The following is a 26,516-nucleotide window of genomic DNA, read 5'->3' on the forward strand; positions in this document are numbered from 1 at the left end:
AGTCAGCTCTTCGCATCAGGTGGCCAAAGTATTGGATTTTCAGTTTCAGCATCAGTCCTTCCAATGAATATTCAGGACTGATTTCCTCTTGATGGACTGGTTGGATCCTCTTGCAGTCCAAGGGACTCAAGAGTCTCTCCAACACCACAGTTCAAAAGCATCAATTCTTCAGTGCTCAGCTTTCTTTATAGTCCACTCTCACATCCATAGATGACTACTGGAAAAACCATAGCTTTGACTAGAAGGACCTTTGTTGGCAAAGTAATGTCTCTGCTTTTTAATATGCTGTCTTGTTGGTCATAACTTTTCTTCCAAGGAATAAGCATCTTTTAATTTCATGGCTGCAGTCACCGTCTGCAGTGATTTTGGAGCCCCCAAAAATAAAGTCTGTCACTGTTTCCATTGTTTCCCTATCTATTTGCCATGAAGTGATAGGACCAGATCCCATGGTCTTAGTTTTTTGAATGTTGAGCTTTAAGCCAACTTTTTCACTCTCCTCTTTCACTTTCATCAAGAGGCTCTTTAGTTATTTCAGACCTTGTTATCTCAAAATACTCCATTCTCATGAACGTGTGTTTTCATGCTTTTAACCACTAAATCTTTATATATTGCCTATACTTTAGCTTTGTCATTTAGCAAACTCGCTATCATCTTTTTAAGTATTAGCTCTGATGCTCCCACTCTGACACTTTCCTATATCAAAGTAACATAAGCACTTCTCTCCTTAAGTCCTGTTTTATGCATAATTTGGATAAAGTCATCATCTCATTATTATTGTCTACACATATATTTTCATTTTCTGTGTTTCTTGAAGGCTGTGTGTGTGTTTTGTTTTAGGCTTCAGGGTCTGACATGTATATGTGAAAGTGAAAGTGTTAGTTGCGCAGTCCTGGCCAACTCTTTGCGACCTCATGGACTCTCTCGCCAAGTTCCTCTGTCTGTGGAATTCTCCAGGCAAGAATACTGGAGTGGGTAGCCATTCCCTCCACCAGGGGATCTTCTAGACCCAGGGATTGAACCCAGGTCTCCTGCACTGCAGTCAAATGTGTATGTGTGTGATGGTTTGGGCCTCAGGGATCTGATATGTATATTTTAGCCATTAGCACATTTAGATTTCACAAAATGTAAAACACTCCTTTGGCCTAGATTCAAAGTGATTGTACACAGAACACACTGATATTTTCCTAGCATCAGTTAGGTGGTTTTTGCCAGTTGATGATTTTTACAATTGGTGGTGGTTGTGTAGTTGCTAAGTCCATGGGATTTCCCAGGCAAGAATACTAGAGTACTAAGTATCAAATGTTTACCCCAGAAAGTGTTTATGTCAAAAACCCACATAAGTAGGTATTTACATTGTGAAATTTAAAGATTATTAGTCCAACAATGAACTTTCAGGCTGTTGCTCTGATTATAATAACAATTATCAAACTTAAGTTTTATGAGGGAATGAAATCTGTGGTAAAACAACTCTGTTGGAAACATTTATATAAAAGTGTTCAGTTTCTTAACTTCTCAGAGCCTTTACTGCACTCTCCCAGTCCTTTGAGGAAACAAACCTCATATCTGAACCTTAAATTTTATTGGAGGTATTTTGGAAGGCTTTCCTCCCGGCTCAGACAGTAAAGAATCTGCCTGCAATGCAGGAGACCAGTCGATCCCTGGGTCGAGAAGATTCCCCCAGAGAAGGGAAAGACTACCCATTCCAGTATTCTTCCCTGGAGAATTCCATGGACAGAGAAGCCTGGCAGGCTACAGTCCATGGGGCAAAGAGTCAGACACAACTGAGCGACTAACACTAAGACTATTTTGTAGGGAAGGTGGGAGTGGGGGAGGGTCACATATGTAATAATATCTTGAGCATAATTTAGAAAATGCTTACCCAGAAATTCTGCTAGAAATGGCTTTTAAAGCAAATAGAAAAAGACTGTTGAAATATTTTCAGATTATCAAACTCTATAAACGTTATCAGATTGTAGAATGATGTTTCTTTTTAAAGAATATTTTAATTATGTCAATTCCCCCAAATTGTTTCAGCTTTAAGAGAGAATAACTTATTTTATGAAGAACAATAGCAATAATTGGACATCCGGAATAAATGGAAGAGCACTATTCATTTGAAGAGTCAATCACAGATACTGTTATTATTTAATCTGCAAATTTAGCTAACATATTCATGAGAGAGAAAATCATCCCTGACAGTCAGCAACTAGCCTGACACAGCTGGACTTGAGTGTTGTCAGAAGATGGCCAGACACAGGTTTCCTATTGGACATAAAAATCTCATAGAACAGGATCAGGCAAGAAGACCCTGCGACCATGATGATGTGAAGGGGATAAATAAGCAATACCAGTTCATAACTTTGTCTAAGCAAAGACAAAAACAAGGTCACTTATTAATAATAACTCTACCGAGTAGTCTAGTATCGCTACAATTGGCCAATATGCTTTCTGAAGTAATCCAATTGTTTACCTGTGCTGAACAGACCCAGACTAGAGTGGGTACATAATCTCTGCATAAAGAGTATATATGCATGGAGTGAAAGAAGTCCCTTACTATTTAGTCCTACTTCACAAATGTGGTTCTCAGGTAATTAATCAAATGCTTCCCTGGCGGCTCAGCTGGCAAATAATCCGCCTACAATTCAGGAGACTGCTTGGATTCCTGGGTCAGGAATATCCACTGGAGAAGGGATAGGCTACCCACTCCAATACTCTTGGGCTTCCCTGATGGCTCATCTGGTAAAGAATCCGCCTGCAATGCGGGAGACCTGGGTCGGGAAGATCCCCTGGAGAAGGGAAGGGTTACCCCACTCCAGTATTCTGACCTGGAGAATTCCATGGACTCTATAGTCCATGGGGGTCGCAAGAGTAGGAGACGACTGAGCGACTTTCACTTACGAAAGGAAAGCGTTTTAAATAGTCTTTGCGTGTAACACTGTGTTTTCAAAAAGTAATTACTCTTTTAACAGGTTAAAACACATTTGGGTACTACGTCTGAAAATTAGTTGCTGCTGCTGCTTACACTGTCAGCAATTAGCGGGGAAAGTTCAGAATATAATGTCATTATCAATTGCTGATGACTCAGCAAACAAAAATTAATTTCAAATAAAATGTGAAGTCACAAGATTCAGATTTTTAATGATGACAAGCTGTTCTGCTTTCTAAGTGAACTGACTGAATTCAGACTTCAAATAGGAGAGGTGTGGGAACAGATTTTCCACAGTTCCAGATAGTAACTGTTTGAGAGTTCAATAACATGAGCTTTGTGGAGCTATCTGTATATCTCCAGTGGTCAACAGTGTCCAGAACCTTACAGAACGACGTTTTTAAACGACATTCTCAGTCAAAATTCCCTTTCTACAGCCCAATACGTCCCTTTCCCCTAAAAAGTCCGTTAATATTGTATGGCATGAACAATTCATCCGAATTTGATGCTTGACATGGACTTAACTGGATCTCAATCCACTTGCTTTCATTCCTCTTACTCTCATGGTGGCGGTTTCACTTTTCCACTCTTGGGGATGACCTCAAACTCAAGACCTTTATATGGTGTTCCAATTGCCTAAGAAACACTACAGACGCACAGGGCACGAACGTCGGCTCTCGCTTGCGGGATCCTCCAGGCCTGCCTGCCCTTGGAGCCGCGCTTTAAACGCTCCCTTAAGCGAGGCCACGCCCGCGGCAGCCGCGGGGCATGCGCGCAGGAGGCGCGTCTCGGGCGCAGAAGAGAGGGCAGGCGCGGGCGGAGATCCGGGGCTCTGCGCCCGGCCGGCTGGACCAGGCCTCGGGAGCCGCGCGGCCGGCCGTGCGGAGCGACCGCGCGCGGTCGGGCGGGACTCGCCGCCGGCACACCCCGCATCCTAGCCCCGCGTCCCGCCCCTTCGCGCCGCGGGCGCCCGGCCTCGGCGCACGGGCCGGCGGGGAAGGCGGAGCTCGCCGCCCCAGGCTTCTGGTTGGCTGCCCCCGCTTCCCTTTCCCGTTCGCGGCGGTGAAGTTCTGGTGTGAAGTAACCGCGCTCTTCGAGCAGGCGCCCAGCACTGGTGCGGCTTGATTTCCTCGCCTAAGCTCCCGTGGCAGTGCTCAGCCCAGTATCTAGAAACAGTGTCGGTTTGTACTGTTTTCTCGACTGGTGACAAATGTCAGCATTTATGTTCGCCTCTACACGAATGTTTTGCTGGCCACTTAGCTGACTTTATTTTTCTCCGGAACGCGAGATAGGTTCTTCTCCAGGTGTTTATATCCTTATTTTTCATGCAAGATCTTGACAATACACACAAAAAATACATAAAGATGATGACTAATATAGTTATATTGAGCCTGATCATTTGCATTTCTTCAGCTTTCTGGATTATGTCTATGACTGCAAGCACCTATTATGGTGAGTATGAATGTTCTAATTTGTCTTTAATCGGTGAAAGAAGGAGGGGGGTTCATGTTTGGGAACGCATGTACACCCGTGGTGGAGTCATGTCAATGTATGGCAAAACCAATACAGTATTATAAAGTAAAATAAAGTAAAAAAAAAAAAAAATCGGTGAAAGAATGTCCCATTTTGAAGGTCAAAACTCGTATCCTCTGAAGGGTTATAAACTGTTTATTTAACTTCTGTGGCCCGACTTGGATTTACTAACATGGAAATATACAGTGCCTTGAACGTTTTAAAGCTTTTAATAAATATTGTTTGTCATACTAGTTATACCTGTTCCAAAATATGTTTTATATTTTATGTAATTGTTACACCTATCTTGATGAAAAACAAGTGAAGTGAAACATAATTTTGCAAAGCAATTGCAGTGATACTTTTAATAAGAATATTTATAAAGTTCATCAGTTTCATGTGGCCTGTAAAAAAAGTGAAAATAAACGACACAATTGGAGATTTGGAAGATTTGTCTGCTGTCTGGTCACTGCCGAAGAGCAAAATTGTTTTAAAGCCTGAAGCCAGTTGGCATAAATGTGAGGCACTCTGAACTCAGAGCTTGAAGGTTTTGAAGCTGCTGTAGAGTACAAGAATGCTTCTGTACAGACTCCTTGATGCCCCCTTATACAAACAGGGCACTTCAGTTGAAAGGAAAAGTGAGAAATAGAGTGGGAAAGTGGACTCATAAATGGTGATAAGTGATTGCCATTTTAGACCTTAGTCCTTTTTCAAAGAAATGTGTGAATAATCTAGTGAATGTTTTCCAAGATACAGATTTCTGGCTGTTCATTCATGGTTCCCAGTAGGGGATGAGGGCTTGGGGAGGGAGGTAAGTAAGTAAGTTAACTATGACTGGAACTAAATAGAGTAAGCCAGGATTTGTAAATGTAAGTGACCCCTTGGGACCAGGCACCTAATGCAGGTAAGTGAAGCTGTCCAAGGCTTTTCTTTGCATGTTAAGCACATGAGAACAGTTTGCACTTCTAGAAATTGGATTTTCCCAGTTTTTTTTTTTTTAATGTTTCACCCTCTTTGTCTTGCATTTTCCTTTTTTAAAATTTTTTAAAATATTTATTGTTTTAGTTGATGTACAATATTATATGTTACAGGTGTACAATAAAGTGAGTCATAATTTTTAAAAGTTATGCTCCATTTATCGTTACTATAACATTTTCCAAGTTTTGGTAGAAATGTGGGCACAAGCAATAGTTCACATTTATAATCACTTTATATTAAAGGGGGGACTTTAAATGGTAACGCCATGAATGGTCGAAAGGAGGTGGTTTCTCTTCCCCTGTGGTCAGTTCTGCCATGTGAGCCTGAACATCCAGGTTTTGAAACAGGAAACAAGAGTCTGGATTTTTTATACTAAATTTCCTAATTTTTATTGACAATTATCTGAAAAAAATTATGCTAGCTGAAACAAAACAAAGCATGCCACCTTTGGAAAAATCAGTTGCTAACCTTTGAATCCTGAGGTGTGTATGTAACCTGTGGGAATGTTACCTTTTTAAGAAATCGCTGTGAAGGGCAGAGAGAGGAATAATTGGATTGTGTTAAAAAAAATATTGGATCCTGTTTGTTCTTTGCAGTTCTTGAGGTTGAATACGTGCCTCCTTTCCAAAGAAAGAACCAGAAATGCATTTCACATCTTCAAATATGTATCAAATACCCATTATTAAAAATAGTGTAAATGGTCTTAAAACTTAGACAGGACTTACTTTGTCACTCACCAGTAGGATTGTCTCTCTTAAACAAGTTTCAATGTAAATATTTTACTTTGGTGGCTTTATCTCAGTTTCTCTACTGACAACAGTATTTTAATCCAGAATGCAGTTATCAAAGCTTGCACCCAAGACTAACCTGTGTAGGCTCGACACAATTTATGCTCTACTTCTGTAATTTTTCAGGTAACTTTCAGCCTGTTTCTCCCTGGCGTTGGTTGTTTTCTGTTGTTGTTCCTGTTTTGATCGTCTCTCATGGCTTTAAGAAGAAAAGTCTAGATCACAGTGGGGCTTTAGGAGGTATGTTTTTCTTTTGAACGTTTGGCGTATAATAATTGCTTGCTTATGTAATTTAGACATGTGGCTTCTAAATTCTGAACATATGAGACTATAAATCACAATGTTACTTAGTGTAGACAATGATAAAGTTATGCATTGTTCACCATTCCTATTCTGCCAGAATTTCGGATACTAACATATTCTTTCAGTGTGACATACAAATTGAACTTTGTAGTTGATAACAAGTAAATTAGTGGGATAGACTTTTGAGGCCCTTGATTACTCAGCTGCTGAGTTGGATTAAATTTTCTGCAGGCAGACACATTGGAGCATTTTACCTCAAGGTAAAATGGAGGAGCCATTGGGAAAAATGTGCTCAGTCATGTCCAGTTTTTTGGGACCCCAGGGACTATAGCCTGCCAGGTTCCTCTGTCCATGGGATTCTCCAGGCAAGAGTACTAGAGCCGGTTGCCATTTCCTGCTCCAGGGGATCTTCCCTCTCCAGGGATTGAACCCAGGTCTCTTGCATCTCCTGCACTGCAGGCAGATTACTTTCCACTGAGCCACCTAAGCCCATTTTGGGAAGAATAGCACTTGGAAATTACTATTAGCAGAATCAAGCAGAGTAGGCCCAACTGAGTATTCTCAAGTCTTCAGAATTGCAATGAGGACAGGCCATTTATTCTTCTGGCAGATATTTATTAAGCATTTACTGTGTGCCGCTCTGCTAGAAACTGGGGGAATAGCTGTGAACAAGGGCAAGGTTTCAGATTGTATGGAACTTCTATTCTTTAGTACAGATAGATAATAAAATATATAAACCTTTTCATATAATGATAAAGTTTATGAGAAAAATTAAAGATAATAAAGTGTGGATATTGGGGAATGTGGGACATTTTTCTGTGAGTAGGCTCAGGATTAACCTTTGTGTTAAAAGAGGTAGTTTTGAACTGGGACCTAAAAATGTCAGAAATGAGAACTGCAAGAAGCATGACAGGCTTTGTCAGGCTTGACAAAACAAGCAGAAAGGCCCTGACATGTTCAAGCCTGGTTTGTTTGGGAGTGAGAATAAGACTCATTCGACTGGAAAAGTCATGAGAGATAAACATTAAAGAAAGATGCAATGGCCAGATAATACAGAGCTGCGAAGCACAAAAAAGAATTCATCCCAAGCTAGAATCCCCTGGTCTCAAACCAGAGGAGTGATGGGATCTGACATGACTTTGGGATTTTTATATCCTGCCAATGGTATAAGCCCCAAGACACAAGGATTCCCCTCAAATACGTCCTATAGGCTGGGATCACTACACAATGCTGATATTTAGAACTGGCAGGTCTCAAAGCCGCCTACCCAGCCTTCAAGAGGCTGCTCATCATTAGCCCTAATGTATTGTAAACGTGCTCTCCTCTGTGTTCACATACAGCAGAGATTTTATAAAGTTTTATGAACTAGAGTGGGCCTTCATGGAGGCTAGATAGTCTGATAGGTAAAATAACAAGCACTAGAATCAGGCAAGAAAGAGTTTGAATAATGGCTAGGGACGTCGTGGGACTTAACCTCCCTGTGCCTCAGTTTTCTCTTCAGAGAAGAGGCTTTTTAACATCTAACCTAGAAATTTACATGCCATTGTAAATCAACTATACTTCAACTTTTTAAGGATTCAGAAGATGAATAAATGCTTCCTGTGCATTAAAAATATCCAGTCTAGAGAAGGACAACACCGTGAAAGTAACAGCTTAAACTCCATGGCAGCTCATTTCCAGCAGTGCCTTTCAAAGTCCAGGAAGGGCCCTAGCAGAGTGCTTTCATGGTCCTCTGGTTTTGTAAATTTTTCAGGGATAAAAGATTTTTTTAAAAAAAAGCAGGCTCCCAATTTGTAAGTTTCAAGACCCGCAAAATTCTGATCTACCCCTCATTTCATTCTTAGAGTTGCAGCAAGAATGAAATAATTTCTCTGAAGTTTTTAGCTCAGTGCCTAGACACATAGCCGGCATGTATAGGGTGATTACCATTATTAGGCACAGGTCCTCGGGGAAGCATGCTCATTCTCGTTCTTCAAAACTGAGACACACTCTTCAGGTTCTGTTGAGAAGTTGAGAAATCTATCATTAGCACTTAGCAAACAATTTGAACAATCTCTGATTAAATATAATAATAATATAGAGTTATGCTTTGCTAAAAATGTTTTTTCTTGGGCAGCCTTGCCTTGGTTTTCATTGTTCTTGACCTGTGGGAAGAAGCATCAAGGTCTTGAAGTGCTGTCTTCCTTTGACTTCCATGCTGTTTATTATCCTGTTTTCTCCTCTTACTTTTCTTTTTTTTCCTCTTACTTTTCTGATCTCCACTTTCTTTTCTTTCCTGCTACCATTTCCTTTTCTGCCTTCTAGCCCTTGGGCCTCTATTCCTCTCCTACTTGGCTTGATTTAGAATTAGAAGATAAACATTTAAATCCTGGCATTGCCACCTCTCTCTCTGTGAACTTGGCTGCGGCACCTATCTCCTCCAAGCCTCACTTTCTTCATGACATAGGTCCTTATGGGCTTCTTGGTGAGGCTCAAACAAGGAAATGTGTGGGACACCATATCTCTTTAGTCTGTGAAGTCTTACACAGTAAACTCCCCACAGACAGACCGCACCATACACTTCTGTTCCCCACGCTGTTTGAATGGTGCCGCACACTGTTGTAGCAGTGCTTAGGAAATACATGTGGATGGATTTTAAAACCTCCACTCTCTACCTAATCACTCATTCTATAGAAAGTTGGTACCTTTTTTGTTTGGAGCTTCTTTTCCCCTTAAGGATAAAAAACAGTACTGTTGATTCAAAGTATAATATCATACTTGGGAAATCTGTCCTAACGTGTGACTGCAAATCACTTAAACTTCATCTTAATGACTATTCCCACCTGTAAAATGAGAAGGAATAATAATGTCTATAGCACTGACTCATTGTGAGGAGTCATACATATGAAATGATTAGCATAGGACCTGGCACTTAAAATATGTATATTATAAATGTTAGTATTGTTTTCCTTCCACAATCACTGTTATAGTCATAGGGATTTTATTCAGTTTTGCCATAACATGTCTTTAGTGTGCTTTGAACTGAGAAGAGTTTCAGAACATCCTCAGGATCTGGGTATTTGGAGTGCTCTCGTCCCCTTGAGAGAAAGAATACTTCTAGAATAAGGAGAGGATCACATAGGGCTTATAAAGTGCTGTGCAAGTGATCTGCTCCAGTCTAGTTATTCAGTGTGTTCCTTTGAACATGTCTGTGTAAATAATTTGTCATCAATCTCTTGATAAGTTTAAATTTAATTTCACTTGTCAAGACTCTCGGGTTTATTGATTTTTGCTTTTTTAAATTCATTCTTGCAATAAATATTTAGTTTGCCAGACACTGTTTTGGGCACTGAAGACTAAGAAGTGAAAAAAATAGGTAAAAATTCCACTGTCAAAGAGCTTACATTTCTAGTCAGGGGAAGCAGATGAGAAGTAGGAGGTGTTTGAGGCATTTAAGCCCAGGGAGATGCTGTAAGGGTGATGGGAGTGCACAGCCAGTGGGGTGTTGTCAGAAGAGGCCAGTGGTTGTGCTTCATGTGGTCTCACAAAAGTGGCCTTACCTCTTTAGTTATCATAGTTCAGGTATGGTTTTCAGTCTTTTCAGATAGAAATCTCATTCAGTCAGGTATCCAGAATTGATCAGAGCCAAGGAAAACTGGTTTATGTGGCCTACTGCCACAAGGGACTAATCAGTGAGACAGAGTGATACTTTATTAATCTGATTAAATATAGAACTCCTGGGCCAACTGGATGCAAACATCACTATTCAGGTCAGGCCAGTTGAGAAGTCAGCTTGTATTTAGAAGGTTGCTTTTCAGGTGGCTCAGTGGTAAAGAATCTGCCCGCCAGTGCAGGAGAATTAGGAGACATGGGTTCAATCCCTGGATGAGGAAGATCCCCTGGAGGAGGAAATGGCAACCCACTCCAGTATTCTTGTCAGGAAAAATCCCACAGACAGAGGAGCCTGGCAGGCTGTGGTCCGTGGGGTCAGAAAGAGTCAGACACAACAGCGCAGACACACCTTACTGAGAAACAGTCAGTAATGCAAATGCATAGTTCAGAGTGTCCTGACCTTGGTGTAGTATTCAAGTCTGCCAACCTCTGGTCCTCTTGGCCTTCGTATTCTATATTTTGGGCTAACCAGCCTTCTTTTGATTCTCAGTCTTTCGCTAAGCAATAGTATATAGGATATAATTGATTAGATTTGAGTTTATTAGATTAAAAAATTCCAATCATACCTTTCCCTTTTCTGCCTCCCAGAGATTATTCCCAGGCCCCTTTGGTTGCAATTCTAGGTAACTTTCAGCCTAGAGATCTCTTCAAGAAAATTGGAGATACCAAGGTAACTTTTCATGCAAAGATGGGCACAGTGAAGGACAGAAATGGCATGGACCTAACAGAAGCAGAAGATACTAAGAAGAAGTGGCAAGACTACACAGAAAAACCGTACAAAAAAAGATCTTCACAACCCAGATAATCGCGATGGTGTGATCACTCACCTGGAGCCAGACATGATGGAATGTGAAGTCAAGTGGGCCTTAGGAAGCATCACTACAGACAGTTATTGCAGAGGATGGCATTCCAGTTGAGCTATTTCAAATCCTAAAAGATGATGCTGTGAAAGTGCTACACTCAATATGCCAGCACATTTGGAAAACTCAGCAGTGGCCACAGGACTGGAAAAGGTCAGTTTTCATTCCAATCCCAAAGAAAGGCAATGCCAAAAAATGCTCAAACAACCACACAGTTGCATTCATCTCACACGCTAGCAAAATAATGCTCAAAATTCTCCAAGCCAGGCTTCAGCAGTTTGTGAACCGAGAACTTCCAGATGTTCAAGCTGGTTTTAGAAAAGGCAGAGGAACCAGAGATCAAATTGCCAACATCCGTTGGATCATCAAAAAGCAAGAGAGTTCCAGAAAAACATCTATTTCTGCTTTATTGACTATGCCAAAGCTTTTGACTGTGTGGATCACAACAAACTGTGGAAAATTCTGAAAGAGATGGGAATACCAGACCACCTGACCTACCTCCTGAGAAATCTGTATGCAGGTCAAGAAGCTTCAGTTAGAACTGGACATGGAACAACAGACTGGTTCCAAATTATGAAAGGAGTACATCAAGACTGTATATTGTCACCCTGCTTATTTAACTTATATGCAGAGTACATCATTCGAAATGCTGGGCTGGATGAAGCACAAGCTGGGATCAAGATTGCTGGGAGAAATATCAATAACCTCAGATATGCAGATGACACCACCCCTATGGCAGAAAGCAAAGAAGAGCTAAAGAGCCTCTTGATGAAAGTGAAAGAGGAAAGTTAAAAAGTTGGCTTAAAACTCAACATTCAGAAAACTAAGATCATGGTATCTGGTCCCATCACTTCATGGCAAATAGATGGGGAAACAGACAATGGAAACGGTGTCAGACTTTCTTTTTTTGTGCTCCAGAATTGCTGCAGATGGTGACTGCAGCCATGAAATTAAAAGACGCTTACTCCTTGGAAGAAAAGTTATGACCAACTGAGACAGCTTATTAAAAAGCAGAGACATTACTTTGCCAACAAAGTTTCATCTAGTCAAAGGTATGGTTTTTCGAGTAGTCATGTATGGATGTGAGAGTTGGACTATAAAGAAAGCTGAGCGCCGAAGAATTGATGCTTTTGAACTGTGGTGTTGGAGAAGACTCTTGAGAGTCCCTTGGACTGCAAGGATATCCAACCAGTGCATCCTAAAAGAAATCAGTCTTGAATATTCATTGGAAGGACCGATGCTGAAGCTGAAACTCCAATACTTCGACCACTTGATGCAAAGAGCTAACTCATTTGAAAAGACCCTGATGCTGGGAAAGATTCAAAGCCAGAGGAGAAGGGACAACAGAGGATGAGATGGTTAGATGGCATCACAGACTCAACGGACATGGGTTTGAGTAAACTCCGGGAATTGGTGATGGACAGGGAGGCCTGGCGTGCTGCAGTCCATGGGATGGCAAAGAGGAGGACACAACTGAGCGACTGAACTGACTGATTCCCACTATCAGAGCTATTTATAGACAGTGTTGTCTCACCTCCCCAGATCACATCCACCAGTTACAGAATTAACATGTTTTAAACTCAGAAGATAGCCATAATCCTTGAGTCTTCACATTCTTTGAAAGCTTCCCATTGTTACATGTATTAAGTCCTTAGCACTGAGGAACCATTAGAGATGTTAGAGGTGGGTTGAAGAGGTGGAATAGACATGTGCTGGAGACAGCAGTTACTAATCCAAAAGTTCAGACATAACTGGGAGATACAAAAAATTCCAAGATTTTTAGACTACATCAAAGAAATCATTCCTTTGAAGCATGTTGCCTTCAATTTATTCCTCATTCTGAACCTATCCTCAACTCGAACATTGATTGCTTCACGTGGTATTTTGCGGTGGCTGAAGTAAAGGGCAGCCCCCTGGAGAAGGGCGGGGCATGGTGTTCTTGAGGGAGAAAGACACTGACTGTTACTTCATATACCTCCGTATGTTTTAGCTTTCCTCTCCGGGGCTTGTGTACTGCGAGCATGTGTGCGCATTTGCTCAGCTGTGCCCAGCTCTTTGCGATCCCGTGGACGATAGCCTGCCAGGCTCCTCTGTCAGTGGGATTTTCCAGGCAAGAATACTGGAATGGGTTATCATTTCCTTCTCCTGTGGGCGTGGGCCTTCCTTGATAGCTTGATTGGTAAAGAATCCACTTGCAATGGGGGATACCTGGGTTTGATCCCTGGGTTGGGGAGATCCCCTGGAGAAGGGAAGTGCTACCCACTCCAGTATTCTAGCCTGGAGAATGCCATGGAGTGGGTAGCCTGGGTCAGACATGACTGAGCGACTTTCACTTTTCTCCAGGGGATCTTCCCAACTCAGGAATCAAAGCCATGTTACCTGCATGGCAGGTGGATTCTTTATCACTGAGCCACCAGGGAAGCCCACTTGTGTACTACTTGTGTAATATATTAAAAAACAACTGAAAAGAATTAAAAGTTGGGTAACATAATGACATCATTATTATTATTACAATAATAATCATAATTGCAACAATAATGTGATTGTTGAGATTTTGCCACTGTAACTGCTATTTAATATTATTGCCAATGATCCTCGTTAACATTTGTTAAGGACTTCCTGTGTGCTGGCTTATATAATAAGCATATTATTAAAATTATCTCATTTAACTTTTCACAGTAAGCCAATGAGGTAGGAGTTATTATCAATACACTAATGAGAAACTGAAGCTTAAAGTTAGATAACATCTAGTTATTCAATAGTAAGTGCAGAAGTTGAGGTTTTAACTTCAGAATGTTCAGCTCCAGAGGTGGAGCACTTTATTACTTTATTAGTACTTTATACAGTGTTATCCTGTTTCTTGCACTCTCAATTAAAATGTACTGAACTTAAGTAAAATGCCAATAATCAAGTAATTCAGTGACTGATGAATCAGTCTAGATTGAGCTAACCAATGGAAGGAATTACTTCAGAAATAGGAATCTGGGCCCTTGTTCTGTTATTTAATACTTAAATTATTAAATACATAGTAGCATACTTAATTGTCTAATATCTATTCTGTTATTTAGTAGTGTTTTGTTGTATTATTTAATAAAAATCTTCATATAGTAAAACTGGATATATTTATCTTAAGAGTTACAGAGAGCAGAGATTGTCCACCATGCAGTTAGGGGTGGAAGAGGTTGTAGTTAGTAATATTATACTAGCAGGTAGCCTGGATAGGGCCATAGAAGATAGCTGTGCCTGAATGTGCTCATCACATTCTCGGAAAATGCAAGGCTGGAAGTACTCATCTATAAGCATGAATATATATGCATGAGTGTATTTTTGTGTGTGTGTATTCACTTGCTTTGTCCACAAAAAGCAAATATATCTCAGTAGACATGGACAGACCATAAGCCTAGATTTTGACCTCTAATATCCATTCCCCACTGGAATGAACCAGAGCTCCTTAGAGAAATGGCTGCTTTCAGGGCTGGGGCAAAGTAGGTTTAAGATGAGCCTCAAGCATTCTGTTATGCCAGGAAGAAAAGAAATGCTTAAGAATAGATACAGAGAAAGATCATGCCGTATGAATCCGGTTTTGAGCTTATCCATTTTGTGTGTTTTGTCTGATATTGGTGTAGCCACCCGTGCTCTCTTTTGGTCACTTATTTGCATAGATTATCTTTTTTAGTTCTCTCACTTTCAATCCATTGTGGTTTTAGATTTAAGGCAAGTCGCTTGTAGTCAGCATATAGTTTTACCAGTATTTTTATCCATTTTGCAGCCTCTGTTTTTTTGATTTGATCACTTGACCCATTTACATTTAAAATAATTATTAATAAGTAGAGACTTATTTCTGTCATGTTGGAATTTGTTTTCTGTGTGCCTCTTTTCTCCCAGATTCACTCTTGGATGGTCTATTTACTGAATTTCTTGTAAAGTGGAAAAAAAAATCCCAGGTATGGAGGGAAATGTAAAAAATAGAAACTTGAAAGACTATGCTGCTGCTAAGTCGCTTCAGTCGTGTCCGACTCTGTGACCGCGTAGACGGCACCCCACCAGGCTCCCCCGTCCCTGGGATTCTCCAGGCAAGAACACTGGAGGGGGTTGCCATTTCCTCCTCCAGTGCATGAAAATGAGAAGTGAAAGTGAAGTCAGTCGTGTCCGACTCTTAGCGACCCCATGGACTGTAGCCTACCAGGCTCTGCCGTCCGTGGGATTTTCCAGGCAGGAGCACTGGAGTGGGGTGCCGTTGCATACTGTTTGGTAATGTCTTAGTTGGTAAAAATGTAAATATATTAGAAATGAACATTTCCAGTTTTAATATGAAAATAACTGAAAAAATTCATTCTTTTTTTCCCCAGTATTAGTGTATGGACTAAGTGTAATTTTGTATATATGTGTTTCTTTCAGGGCTCGTGGTTGGATTTATCCTAACCATTGCAAATTTCAGCTTTTTTACCTCTTTGCTGATGTTTTTTCTTTCTTCCTCAAAACTTACTAAATGGAAGGGAAAAGCAAAGAAGCGTCTAGATTCAGAATACAAGGAAGGTAAAGTGAATTATATTTAATGTCACTTAAATTAGTAACTTTTATTTCATCTTAACATACCATAAGCGTTTAATCAGAACCTGTTTAGACTCATGAAACGTAAATTTTATATGAGAGTTACTTAAAGTAGTGGCCTGATATAGTTTATTATTTCTTTACCATGATAGTAAGAACAGCAGAATTTTAGAAGTACTAAAGTCTATCATTAATTATTCTGAAACAGTACAGAATGTGGGCAGCGTTTTCATCCCACTTTTAGTCATTTTAAAAATTACAGTCATTTTTCTTTTCTTAAATTTTACAATGTAAATTAGGAGCAGTTATAGGTAACTGCATGATTTTCCTCCTGAGGAGGAAACACCCTTGTGCTTTTCTTTTCTTGTTGGATCCTAGGTGGGCAGAGAAACTGGCTTCAGGTGTTCTGTAATGGCGCTGTGCCCACGGAGCTGGCCCTGCTGTACATGATAGAAAGTGGCCCTGGGGAAATCCCGATAGACTTTTCCAAACAGCACACTGCTTCCTGGATGTGTCTGTCTCTCTTGGCTGCACTGGCCTCCTCTGCTGGAGACACATGGGCTTCAGAAGTTGCCCCTGTTCTGAGTAAAAGCGCGCCAAGGCTGATAACAACCTGGGAGAAAGTTCCAGTTGGTGAGTCTTTATTTAAGTTTCTTTGAAAAAAAAAAAAGTGAACAGGGACTTCCCTGGCAATCCGGTAGTTAAGACTCCGAGGTTCCCCTGCAGGGGATCCGGGTTCCAGCCGTGATCAGGATCTGAGATCCCTCATGACACACAGTGTAGCCAAAAAAAAAAAGCCTCTTGATTTATTGTGTTTCTTATATAAAAGCCTTTTAAGAATTTGAGTTTGGGGTCTCCCCTAGTGGTCCAGTGGCTGAAGCTCCATGCTCCCGGTGTAGGAGGTCTGAGTTCCATTCCTGGTCAGGGAATTAGATCCTGCATGCCACAAGGAAGAGTGAGGACCTCACATGCCAAAACTGAAACCCAGTGCAGCCAAGTAAATAAATTTTTTTTTAAAGAGAGAATTTCAATTTCCCCCCTTAATTGGAAAATGACTATAGGCTATTAAACTGGTGATAATAAGTAATATTTGAAGGAAGTGTTAGGAACTCCTAGATAAATTGTATGCAAACATAGAGATTGACCTGCAGGCTTCTCAGTAGGAAGGGAAAAGGAAAGAAATGATAGAGGATCTCTTGGGAGCTTGTTACCTGGTTAGTGCTTTGATGTGTATCTCATTTCCCCATTATTGTTACCAACTATTGCTCCTGCTGTTAATAGTACTACTACTGCTGCTTTATCATCATCTCCTCCTCTCTTTCTTCTCCTTTTTCCTTCCTTTTGTCCCCTTCATTATCAGCAGCAGCTGCAACATAACAATTAATATATTTGAGTACCAGCTATGTGCAAAGCAGTGTTGTGACTGCTCTCCATTATTACTGTTTACTCTTAATAATCATGTGACTTGGTCCTTTTATTGTTTATATCTCACAAACAAGTAAACTAAGGCATAGAGAAGTTACATAACTTTATCACAGTCACCAAGCTTGGAAATGACGGAACTGAGAGTGAAACCAGGCAGCCTGGCTCTCCTAAACTCACTGCTGAAAACGTCAGGAATTATTGAGGAGAAAAGCCTCTTTTCTAAGTAGGAGGGTCTTTGGATTGCATCAGGGTGAACCCTTTCTTTGAGTTGGTTTTGATTAGACGGGTACCAGATGCTTTGCTTCTTTTGACTGCATGTGTTGGCTGATTGTTCACCAGCTGATTTTATCATGTTCTTCTTTAGGGACCAACGGAGGAGTGACGATGGTGGGCCTTGCCTCCAGTCTTCTTGGTGGAACCTTTGTGGGCATCACTTACTTCCTCACACAGTTGGTTTTTGTTAACGATTTAGACATCTCTGCTCCCCAGTGGCCAATTATTGCATTTGGAGGTCTGGCTGGATTACTGGGATCAATTGTGGATTCATATTTAGGAGCTACCATGCAATTTAGTGGTAAGAACATAACCTTATTATTGCAACTTCTTGGTGTATTAAAGAAATGAGGTCTCAGCCACACACAGTAGTAGTAGTGCCTAGCCGCTTCAGAGAAGGTATGTTTTAGACATATCTTAGATACATCATGTTTATGGACAAAAAATTCTAGGACTGTATTTTTGACTAATTGTAAACAAGTTATCTTAGTTTCTTTTCTGTGGAAAGTGGAAAGCATCACAACAGAGATACTTCATGTAGGACTGTTTTTTTCACCTACGCTGCTGGTTGATCGCTAAAGGTAGTAGTCTGATCATGACACTGAATAAATGTGTCCTTAAAACTGAAAGAAGAGGGACAGGGGCTTCCGTGGGGGTGCGGTGGATAGGAGCTGCCCAGCAGTGCAGGAGACACAGGTTCGATCCCTGATTAGGAGGATTCTGCGTGCCATGCAGCAGCTGGGCCTGCATGCCAGCACACAAACCCGCCGTGCGGGAGCCCGTGCTCCGCGGCAGGAGGAGCCAGCAGGGTGAGGAGCCTGCACGCTGCAACAAAGGGACGCTCTCACTCTCCACAGCTAGAGAGAGCCCATGCCAAACAGTGACACCCAGTGCAGCCAAAAACAAAATAAATGTGTTAAAAAAAGAGAAAGAAATGGGGAAGAAATATGCAAAAGGAAAACAGAGAGATAAGATAATAAAAACAATCCCAAAGACACAGGTGGTTAAGGGAGCCAGAGTAATAGGGCAAAAAGTCTGTCATACAGTTTTGAATTTCTTATTCTTTTGAGAGAAACTGACTGAAAGAGAATTATTCCTGCAGAGCACTGAGTAGAAGCTATCCAGGGAATGATCATGCAGGAGACAGATGGCATTTGTTTATGGGATTTTAATCCCAGGGAAGCAGAATTTGGGAGTCAGATCAGTCTTATGCCCCTCTTTCCATTTGTTTTCCAAATCCATTTGAGAAATAATTCTTCTGCTAACCTGATGCTACACAGATGATGTACTTTTCTACTGTGACGTCATGTCTGCTAGTCCTGCATCAAGATACATAAGCGTTTTCTCCAACATTTTCTGTGCTTTGCACCTAAGGCTCGCCTGTCATGTCAGTGTGCCAACTGGTTCTCTTTGGTGTGTCTTTGCTCCAGCCTCTGACCAACCACGTCTTCTCCTTTGATTCATACAGTGAAGAGGCTGGAAGTCTCCAGACAGTTCCCCAAATACAGTGCTCCCAGTCTCTCTTCACACCCCCGTATAATCTGGTTCCACCAACAAAACATCTGCTCTCTCAGCTTCATTAGTCTTACCTAGATGCTGGGAGGAAGCAGTCGGATTTTAATTTATACTAAAGGGTCAGTAACCATACATACAACACATTACACAGAGCTAGGTTTTATTCTAAACTGAGTTCTTACTTGGAAATTTCTGATCATATTGAGTGGGTTGGGAAAAAAATGTGGGCTGGGGGGCAGATTGGATTCATCTCTGTGTGCCTCCTTTGTGTGAGCACCTTGCTGGGCCTTAGTGTCTATTGTAGAGGTTGCAAAGGTGACCCCTGCTTTCAGGAGCCTTCCATGTGGTCTTAGAGGGGAGCCCCTGGGAAGGCAAGCCCAATCTGCCAGTTTCATGCCACCTCTGCTTTTCAAGGCCTCCCTTCTCCTTCTGAAAGAACTCCAGCATTCTTGAGAAGCTAGTATTGAGGCGTACTGAGACCCACTTCTTCAAGGAGGCCTTTTGTAACCATGGGTTCCGTGCCACTCACCATGTAGGTATCCACTAAAGTCATTCTTTGAATGGCCGAGAATCTTTACAAGTTTAGCTTCTTTAGAGGGGAAAGCTAATTTGGTTTTTTGCTGTTGTTTTTTTTAAATGAAGTCATTTGGATTTTCCACTTCATTCGCTTCTTTTTCGTTCCAGGTTTGGATGAAAGCACTGGCATGGTGGTCAGCAGTCCACGGAAGGAGGTGAAGTACATAGCCGGGAAACCCATTCTCGACAACAATGCCGTGAATCTGTTTACTTCTGTCCTCGTAGCCCTCTTGCTCCCAACTGCTGCTTGGGGTTTTTGGCCTAGACAGTGAACTTTATTTCATTTACCAAAGTTAAAACTATGACGAATTTAGCTAAGCTTGCAATTCCAAGTTTCATCCCGAGAAGAATAACTGTAATGACAAAGCAGAAGTGCCAGCTCCTCCTCTAGCCGTTATGACGGCGTGCCACAGCCTTCCTCTGTGTGTGTTTCTAACAGCGCATATCTTCCCAGTGAAAGACACGACTCAATTTAGCTACTTTTCTTCTGCTGAGTAGAACTTGAACAGTGAAGTTATAATGTCCCAATATATTGAACTGAAAGTTCCTGCATGGCAGATATAAATTTTGTTTTGTTTATTTTAATCAGCAAAGGGACTAAAAGTGATAACATTTTTAAATGGTTGAGTTGTGATGGAGAAATGCCTCCCTGCCAGTTACCCAGATGTCATATCCACTTTAAGTATTTAAACGAATGTGTGCGGAAGCCTGCGTAAAGTGTAGTATCCTGGACTTCTCCCATTACCTGCCACTTACTACTGTAAAAAGTGTGGCGCTTGGTTCCTGGTGAGCTGCAAGGCCTTCTCCACGTTTGTTCTTCCTTCCTCAGAGTTAGTGATGGAAAAAAAGGTAAATGTCTTTTTCATGTGACCATTAGAATGCACACAAAAAAGATTATTTTTAAGTAAAAGCAAAAGACATACCTGAGATCTAAACAATGTGCACCTTTCTATGTATTTCAGTTGGTCTCTGAGCAGAAGATATCTTAAATTTAATACCTTTAAGGTGTTTTGTAGCTTTCTTTGAAATTCGTCTATGAATGTGGTTTACATTAGCATCTTGACCAGTGAGAGTCACTGGAAGATTCGTGCAATTATTGTTTCATTCGCTGTCCTAGCATTCACTGGAAGATGCTGTGATTCCCTATTAAGGTATGCTCGCCTCTATTACAGCCTCAGCCAAAGTGAATGCTACTTTCAGTTACGTTCTTCAGTTTGATGGAAGTGCTAAAGGAGTTTAATATAGTATGGATTATTGTGCTAAAAGTATTTTGAAATATCTCTCATGTGATCTCAATATCTTTATTCCCCTGCCCCTTGTTCATTCATAGAAAAATTGACGAGAGATTCATGAATAGGCCACTATCAGAGTGGAGAAAGCTTAGAATTCTTTATTGGTGACTGCTTCAGTGGTTATCTAGAAATGACTTGGTTCAGGAAGAATTTTTTTAAAAACAGTTAACACACTTAAGCCTTAAGACAAACAACTCAGTGGGTCTCAAGCTATCTGCTTTGTGTATACATTGACATCACCTGAGCATCTTTTTAAAGAAATACTTACATCTGTGCTTCTTCCAAAAATTCTGATTTATGTGGTCTGGGACACAGACTGAGTATTGGGACTTTTTAAAGCTCTGGCTGCACCTTAGAATTGTGTTTTTAAACACAATTTTAATAGGGAATTTTTAAAAACACTGTTGTAAAGGCTGCTCTTTAGATTAAGTAAATCAGAATGTCTGAAAGTGAGATCCATGCATGGGTTATTTTTAGAAAACTCCCTAGGAGAGTCCAGTGTTTAAACAGTTTGAGAACTATGAAATAAGAATATGCTGTCCTTAGTCATGCTTGACTCTTTACAGCCCTATGGATGGACTGTAGCCTGCCAGCCTCCTCTGTCCATGGGATTTTTCCAGGCGAGAATATTGGAGTGGGTTGCCATTTCCTCCTCCAGAAGATCGTCCCAACATGGGGATCGAACCCGCTTCTCCTGTGTCTCCTGCATTAGCAGGCAGATTCTTTACCACTGAGCCACTAGGGAAGCCCCAAATTAAGAATGTCTTTATACAAATGTCAAATCATTATGTTGTACACCTGAAATTAATGTTGTATACCTGAAGTTAATGTTGTATATCAATTATAGTTCAATAAAAATAAATCAAAAAAGAATACCCCATACCTAAAAGTCTCAAAAGAGTGGGGCTTTTCATGTTTACGCAGACAGCTATTAGCTACAGCACTGGGTGCTGTCCTTGTGGACGGGTAGCTTCTGCTAACACGCAGTCTTGCGTGACTGCCCAGATCATCTCTCTGTCGTGTTTTTGTATGCAGCTTGCGTGTTCCTACAGCTGTTCTAACATTCATCTTTTCTCTTCTCCTGGAGATTTAACCTCATGACGTTCTTTGGGGAAGACATACTCACTGGAACCATTTTGGGGTTTGGAGGAATCACCACATTGGTAACAGTTTGGGGACATATGCTTTGCAATCCTTTATTTGAAAACCAAGGGCTAGTTGTGTTTTGGAATCAAAATTTTTCAGATTTTAGACAAGTGATAGGGTAAATATAAAATATTTTATGTAAAACTGTGCAAAGAGTCTAGAAGGGCCCCCATTACCAAATACACTGATATTTCTGTGGTGGATATACGAATACCACTAATAAATGTGATAACTAAAGATGCCGAGAGCATCAGATCAGGTCAGATCAGTTTTTGTCACCGAATTTGGGAAGAAACTCTCTGTTTGCAGAGCATGTTTGGATATGATAATTGTAGACTTTTTAAAAATGTGCTTTTTTAAAAAACAATTTTCCATGTATTAGATATTTTACTGTAACCATAAACAGTTTATGTAAAAAATGCTATTCATAGAAAGAGCTCCATGGAGGCATTTACTAAGTAATACGTGTACTGCTGCCTACCTAGGCAGCCTAAAGGCGTACATTCTATTTCTTGCCGTACTGTCACACAGTAGAAAAGAGCAAGGTGTATCTGGCTCAGGGCAGCTCCTAAAGGAGATCTGAAGACTTCAAGGAGTATTATTTGAAGACTCATCAAAGGGAGCCATTAAGAGAACAGTGAACTGATAAGGCATTCCATTCGTAGCTTTTCTCATCACTTAAGTTATCTATGCTTTGGCCCACGTGCGGATGGTGGTAGTTTAGTCACTAAGTCATGTCCAGCTCTTGCGACCCCATGGACTGTAACCTGCCAGGCTCCTCTGTCCATGGGATTCTCCAGGCAAGAATACTGGAGTGGGTTGCCACTTCCTTCTCCAGGGAATCTTCCCGACCCAGGAATCAGTATCTCTCTCTTTTTTCTAGCTGCTTTACCTGTAGAATGCTGAGTCCAGAAATGCCAACCTCATCCCAGTTAGGCATAGACTTAGTATAAAGAACAATCACGTGAGGTGACATGTTGTAAACATTGCCACATGCCTGCAGTGCAGACAGCTGCTGCCTGTCTGCACCTGGGCATCCTGGAGCCCCACCCTCTGGTGTTCCTGACGCCACCACAGTGAGAGGAGACTGCTTAGCCAGCAGATCCCAGGTGACTTGCAAGAGCTTTCAGCGTGAGTGCACAGATGTGCAACTGCACCATGGAGTATTGTTGCTATAACTTCAAATGGTTCTGAACATTTAAAAAATAAGTGTTCAGTATATGTTAATTAAGTTGTTTGAGCCTAATCAGCTTTCCAGTTTAAGAGTCACTAAAAGTTGATGATCAGGAACATATTTCTGGAAGAAAATTTAAAAACTAGTTTGGTTACCTGAACTTTACAGGACTGCCATGATGCCAGTGTTTCTCAATCGTGTGACACAGTTCTAATGGCTTTGGAACTAATGAATCAGGAAGTGATTGTAGAAGGGGTAGGGTTGAGGTGGGTTAAAATGGCAAAGCTCCTGAATTTATTTTTCCTGACAATACATGTTAATTCCCTTTCATTCATCATAACCGCATCCTTCAAAACTTATTTTATACATGTGGCAACTCTTTTTTTAATGTTTGAATTTTTCTAATGTGCAATTCATACTCTGAATCTATCCTTCTTTTTAAAAAATTGTAACACTAGAGGTCAGCTAAAATATCCTTTGCCTCCACTGTCTCCTCAACAAATCTATCTTTCTCCCACCTTCAAGATAACAACTGCTAGAAATTTGAGATATTTTCTAGATATTACTTGTTTTGAATGTCTTTTAATATATAGAAATCAGTCAGATTTTCTTATAATTTGCACTGTCATTTTGCTGCTTTAAGTCAGGTACTTATACCCAAGAAAAACCTATTTAGGAAAAATGATCAGAAGGATATATACAAAAATATTAATGTGTTACCTGTTATGATTATAGATTATGTTTATTTCTGAAATAATTTTTAAGTTTATGATCTATTAATTATTTGCCAATAAAGCTACTGTTAAAATACTTATACAAATCTATGAGGTTTTTGTTTTTGGCTGTTTGTGCTTCTCGTGGGATTTCAGTTCCCTGGCCAGGGATTGAACTCAGGCCTCAGCAGTGAAAGCACCAAATTCTAATCACTGGACAGCCAGGGAATTCCCTAAATACTTTTCTAAAAGTCTGCAATCAAATAAGTTTCTTCTGCAGATGAAAAAATGCTCAGGGTAACCAAAATCTCTGGGAATAACCTCTCTTCCCTACCACCCTTCCCCATTGTTATTTTAAATGGTATTCTTTCTCTTTATAAACAGCCTTATTAGCAATGAATTTGAAAAGTAAAATAGGGTTTCAAGCCACATAAATCCAGTCACCCAATGTTCACCTGATGTCTTTATGCTTCAGCTACTGTGTTCTGGATCTAGTGAATCAAAGATGACTGATAAGGACTATGCCCTCCGGGTCTGATAAGAGTGGGGAAGACAGACGTGTGTAACTAGCATGTTGAATAAATGTGACACGTGGACTTTGTTAATCACAGTCCACTTTTTGTCTTCTATTGGCCCTTCAAACTTCCCATAACCTTATATAGAAACATGGACATTTGCCATGTGAATAGCAAGCTGTGATCATTTCTTATTATTCCTAGAAACAGGTGGGAGAATGGGTGAACTCTCAGCAGAAAACCACATTCCCCTTCCCCACTGCAGGCTTCCAGCTGAAGCAGTTTCAAGCTGAGAGTGGGGATTTGGTGAGGGAAGATTTGTTTTTATGTTTGGCTTTTATTTTTTAACCCAGGTGTGTCTGTTCTAAATGCTGAACTGAAACTGCTGATAAACTCAAGTTTTGCTGATTCTGGTTGACTGAATGTTTGTATGGCCTCAGATGTTGAAATCGTAACCTCCAGTGTGATGGTGGTAGGAGATGGGGCTTTGGGAGGTGATTGGATCATTGATCCTCCTGAATGGGATCAGTGCCTTATGAAACATACCCCAGAGAGCTCTCTTGTCCTCTCCACCATGTGAGGACACTTGAGAAAACGGCCATCTGCAACCCAGAAGGGGGCCCTCACAAAATCCGACCTTGCTGCCACCCTGACCTTGGACTTCTAGCCTCCAGAACTGTGAAAAGTAAATTTCGGTTGCTTGTAGGTCACCCAGTCTCTGGTACTTTTGTTACAGCCATTGGAACAGACTGAGACACTGGTGTAGAGGCGGGAAGGGAGATAGAGGCAGGAAGAAATAAGTCTGCAATGATAGTTCTGGTTGTCTAGGCATGGCAGATGGTGACTGCAGCCATGAAATTAAGAGACACTCCTTGGGAGGAAAGTTATGACCAACCTCGACAGCATATTAAAAAGTAGAGACATTACTTTGCCAACAAAGGTCCGTCTAGTCAAGGCTATGGTTTTTCCTGTGGTCATGTATGGATGTGAGAGTTGGACTATAAAGAAAGCTGAGCTCCAAAGAATTGATGCTTTTGAACTGTGGTGTTGGAGAAGACTCTTGAGAGTCCCTTGGACTGCAAGGAGATCCAACCAGTCCATCCTAAAGGAAATCAGTCCTGAATATTCATTGGAAGGATTGATGCTGAAGCTGAAACTCCAATACTTTGGCCACCTGATGTGAAGAACAGACTCATTTGAAAAGACCCTGATGCTGGAAAAGATTGAAGGTGGGAGGAGAAGGGGAGGACAGAGGATGAGATGGTTGGATGGCATCACTGACTCAATGGACATGAGTCTGAGTAAACTGCAGGAGTTGGTGCTGGACAGGGAGGCCTGGCATGCTGCAGTCCATGGGGTCGCAAAGAGTTGGACACGACGGAGAGACTAAACTGAGGCATGGCAGATGGCAAAAGCTGGTGTTACTGGATGAGTGTCGTATAGGAGGTTAAACTTGGTATTACCTTGCGGGGTGCTTCTGTGGGCTACTTGGAGGTTTCCTGGAAGCACTTCCTCTGGAAGTGCTAGCCAGTCTCTGTGCAATCTCTGGCTTCACCGTCAAAGAGCGAGTCAAGCACTTTCTTGCCCTCTGGGATCCCAGGCAGGGATTAGTCCCCTGGGGGTCTAACTTCTCAGGCATGACTGGGGTCCTGGCTTGCTCTCTCCTCTCCTTCACAGTTCTTAACACCAGCAGCTGCATCTGTAGTCCAAGTGGTTCGTTCCATCAGTTATCTGTTAGAGCAAACTACCCCAGAACTTAGTGGATAACAGCAAAAACCGTTCATTTGCTCAGTTTGTGGCTGGCTGTTGAGGTTGAGCTCAGCTGGGCAGTTCTGTTTTAGCTCACTAACGTCAGCCATGTCTGCAGTCAGGTGACAGGGCAGCAGGGGCTGGACGGGCTCTTTTGTATGACTGGCCCCTTGGTGCTGCCCTTGACTAGGCTTCTCCACATGACCTGTCTGTCATCCTTCAGCAGGCTTCTTTACCAGAAGGCACAGGCATTTCAAGAAACCAAAAGTAGGAGCTGCAAGTTCTCTTAAGGCCTCGCCTTAGAAGTCTCATGATGTCATTTCTGTCAGTCCAAAAAGTTAAAAGGCTACTTAGATTCAAGGGGTGGAAAAATGTACTCCACCCTTCATGGAAGGAATACTAGAGTTACATGTGTTAGTCACTCAGTCATGTCCAACTGTTTGCAACTCCAGGCTCCTAAGGTACCCTTCCAGGCTCCTCTGTCCACAGGATTTCTCAGGCAAGAATACTGGAGTGGGTTGCCATTCCCTTCTCCAGGGGAATCTTCCTGACCCAGGGATCAAACCTAG

At 41.3% G+C, this 26,516-nt stretch overlaps 1 protein-coding gene across 1 annotated transcript; it reads left to right on the top strand.

The window, feature by feature from the left end:
* The first annotated feature begins 3,702 nt into the window (after nt 1-3,702).
* Nucleotides 3,703-23,784, top strand: TMEM19 (transmembrane protein 19). The gene is made up of 6 exons (XM_004006193.6): nt 3,703-4,378; nt 6,331-6,444; nt 15,417-15,554; nt 15,948-16,202; nt 17,359-17,568; nt 19,467-23,784. Exons 1-6 carry the CDS (start codon nt 4,252-4,254, stop codon nt 19,628-19,630), a joined length of 1,008 nt encoding a protein of 335 aa, XP_004006242.1. The 5' UTR covers nt 3,703-4,251; the 3' UTR covers nt 19,631-23,784.
* The last annotated feature ends 2,732 nt before the right edge of the window (nt 23,785-26,516 follow it).

The sequence above is a fragment of the Ovis aries genome, chromosome 3, assembly GCF_016772045.2.
Source record: "Ovis aries strain OAR_USU_Benz2616 breed Rambouillet chromosome 3, ARS-UI_Ramb_v3.0, whole genome shotgun sequence".
Taxonomy (NCBI): Eukaryota; Metazoa; Chordata; class Mammalia; order Artiodactyla; family Bovidae; genus Ovis; species Ovis aries.

Bases quoted from the DNA above. Each gene is read 5' to 3' on its own strand.
- TMEM19 (XM_004006193.6), top strand. From the start codon at position 4,252: ATGCAAGATCTTGACAATACACACAAAAAATACATAAAGATGATGACT. The intron at 6,445-15,416 runs GTATGTTTTTCT...TGTTTCTTTCAG, and splicing joins TCACAGTGGGGCTTTAGGAG to GGCTCGTGGTTGGATTTATC. The intron at 16,203-17,358 runs GTGAGTCTTTAT...GTTCTTCTTTAG, and splicing joins CTGGGAGAAAGTTCCAGTTG to GGACCAACGGAGGAGTGACG.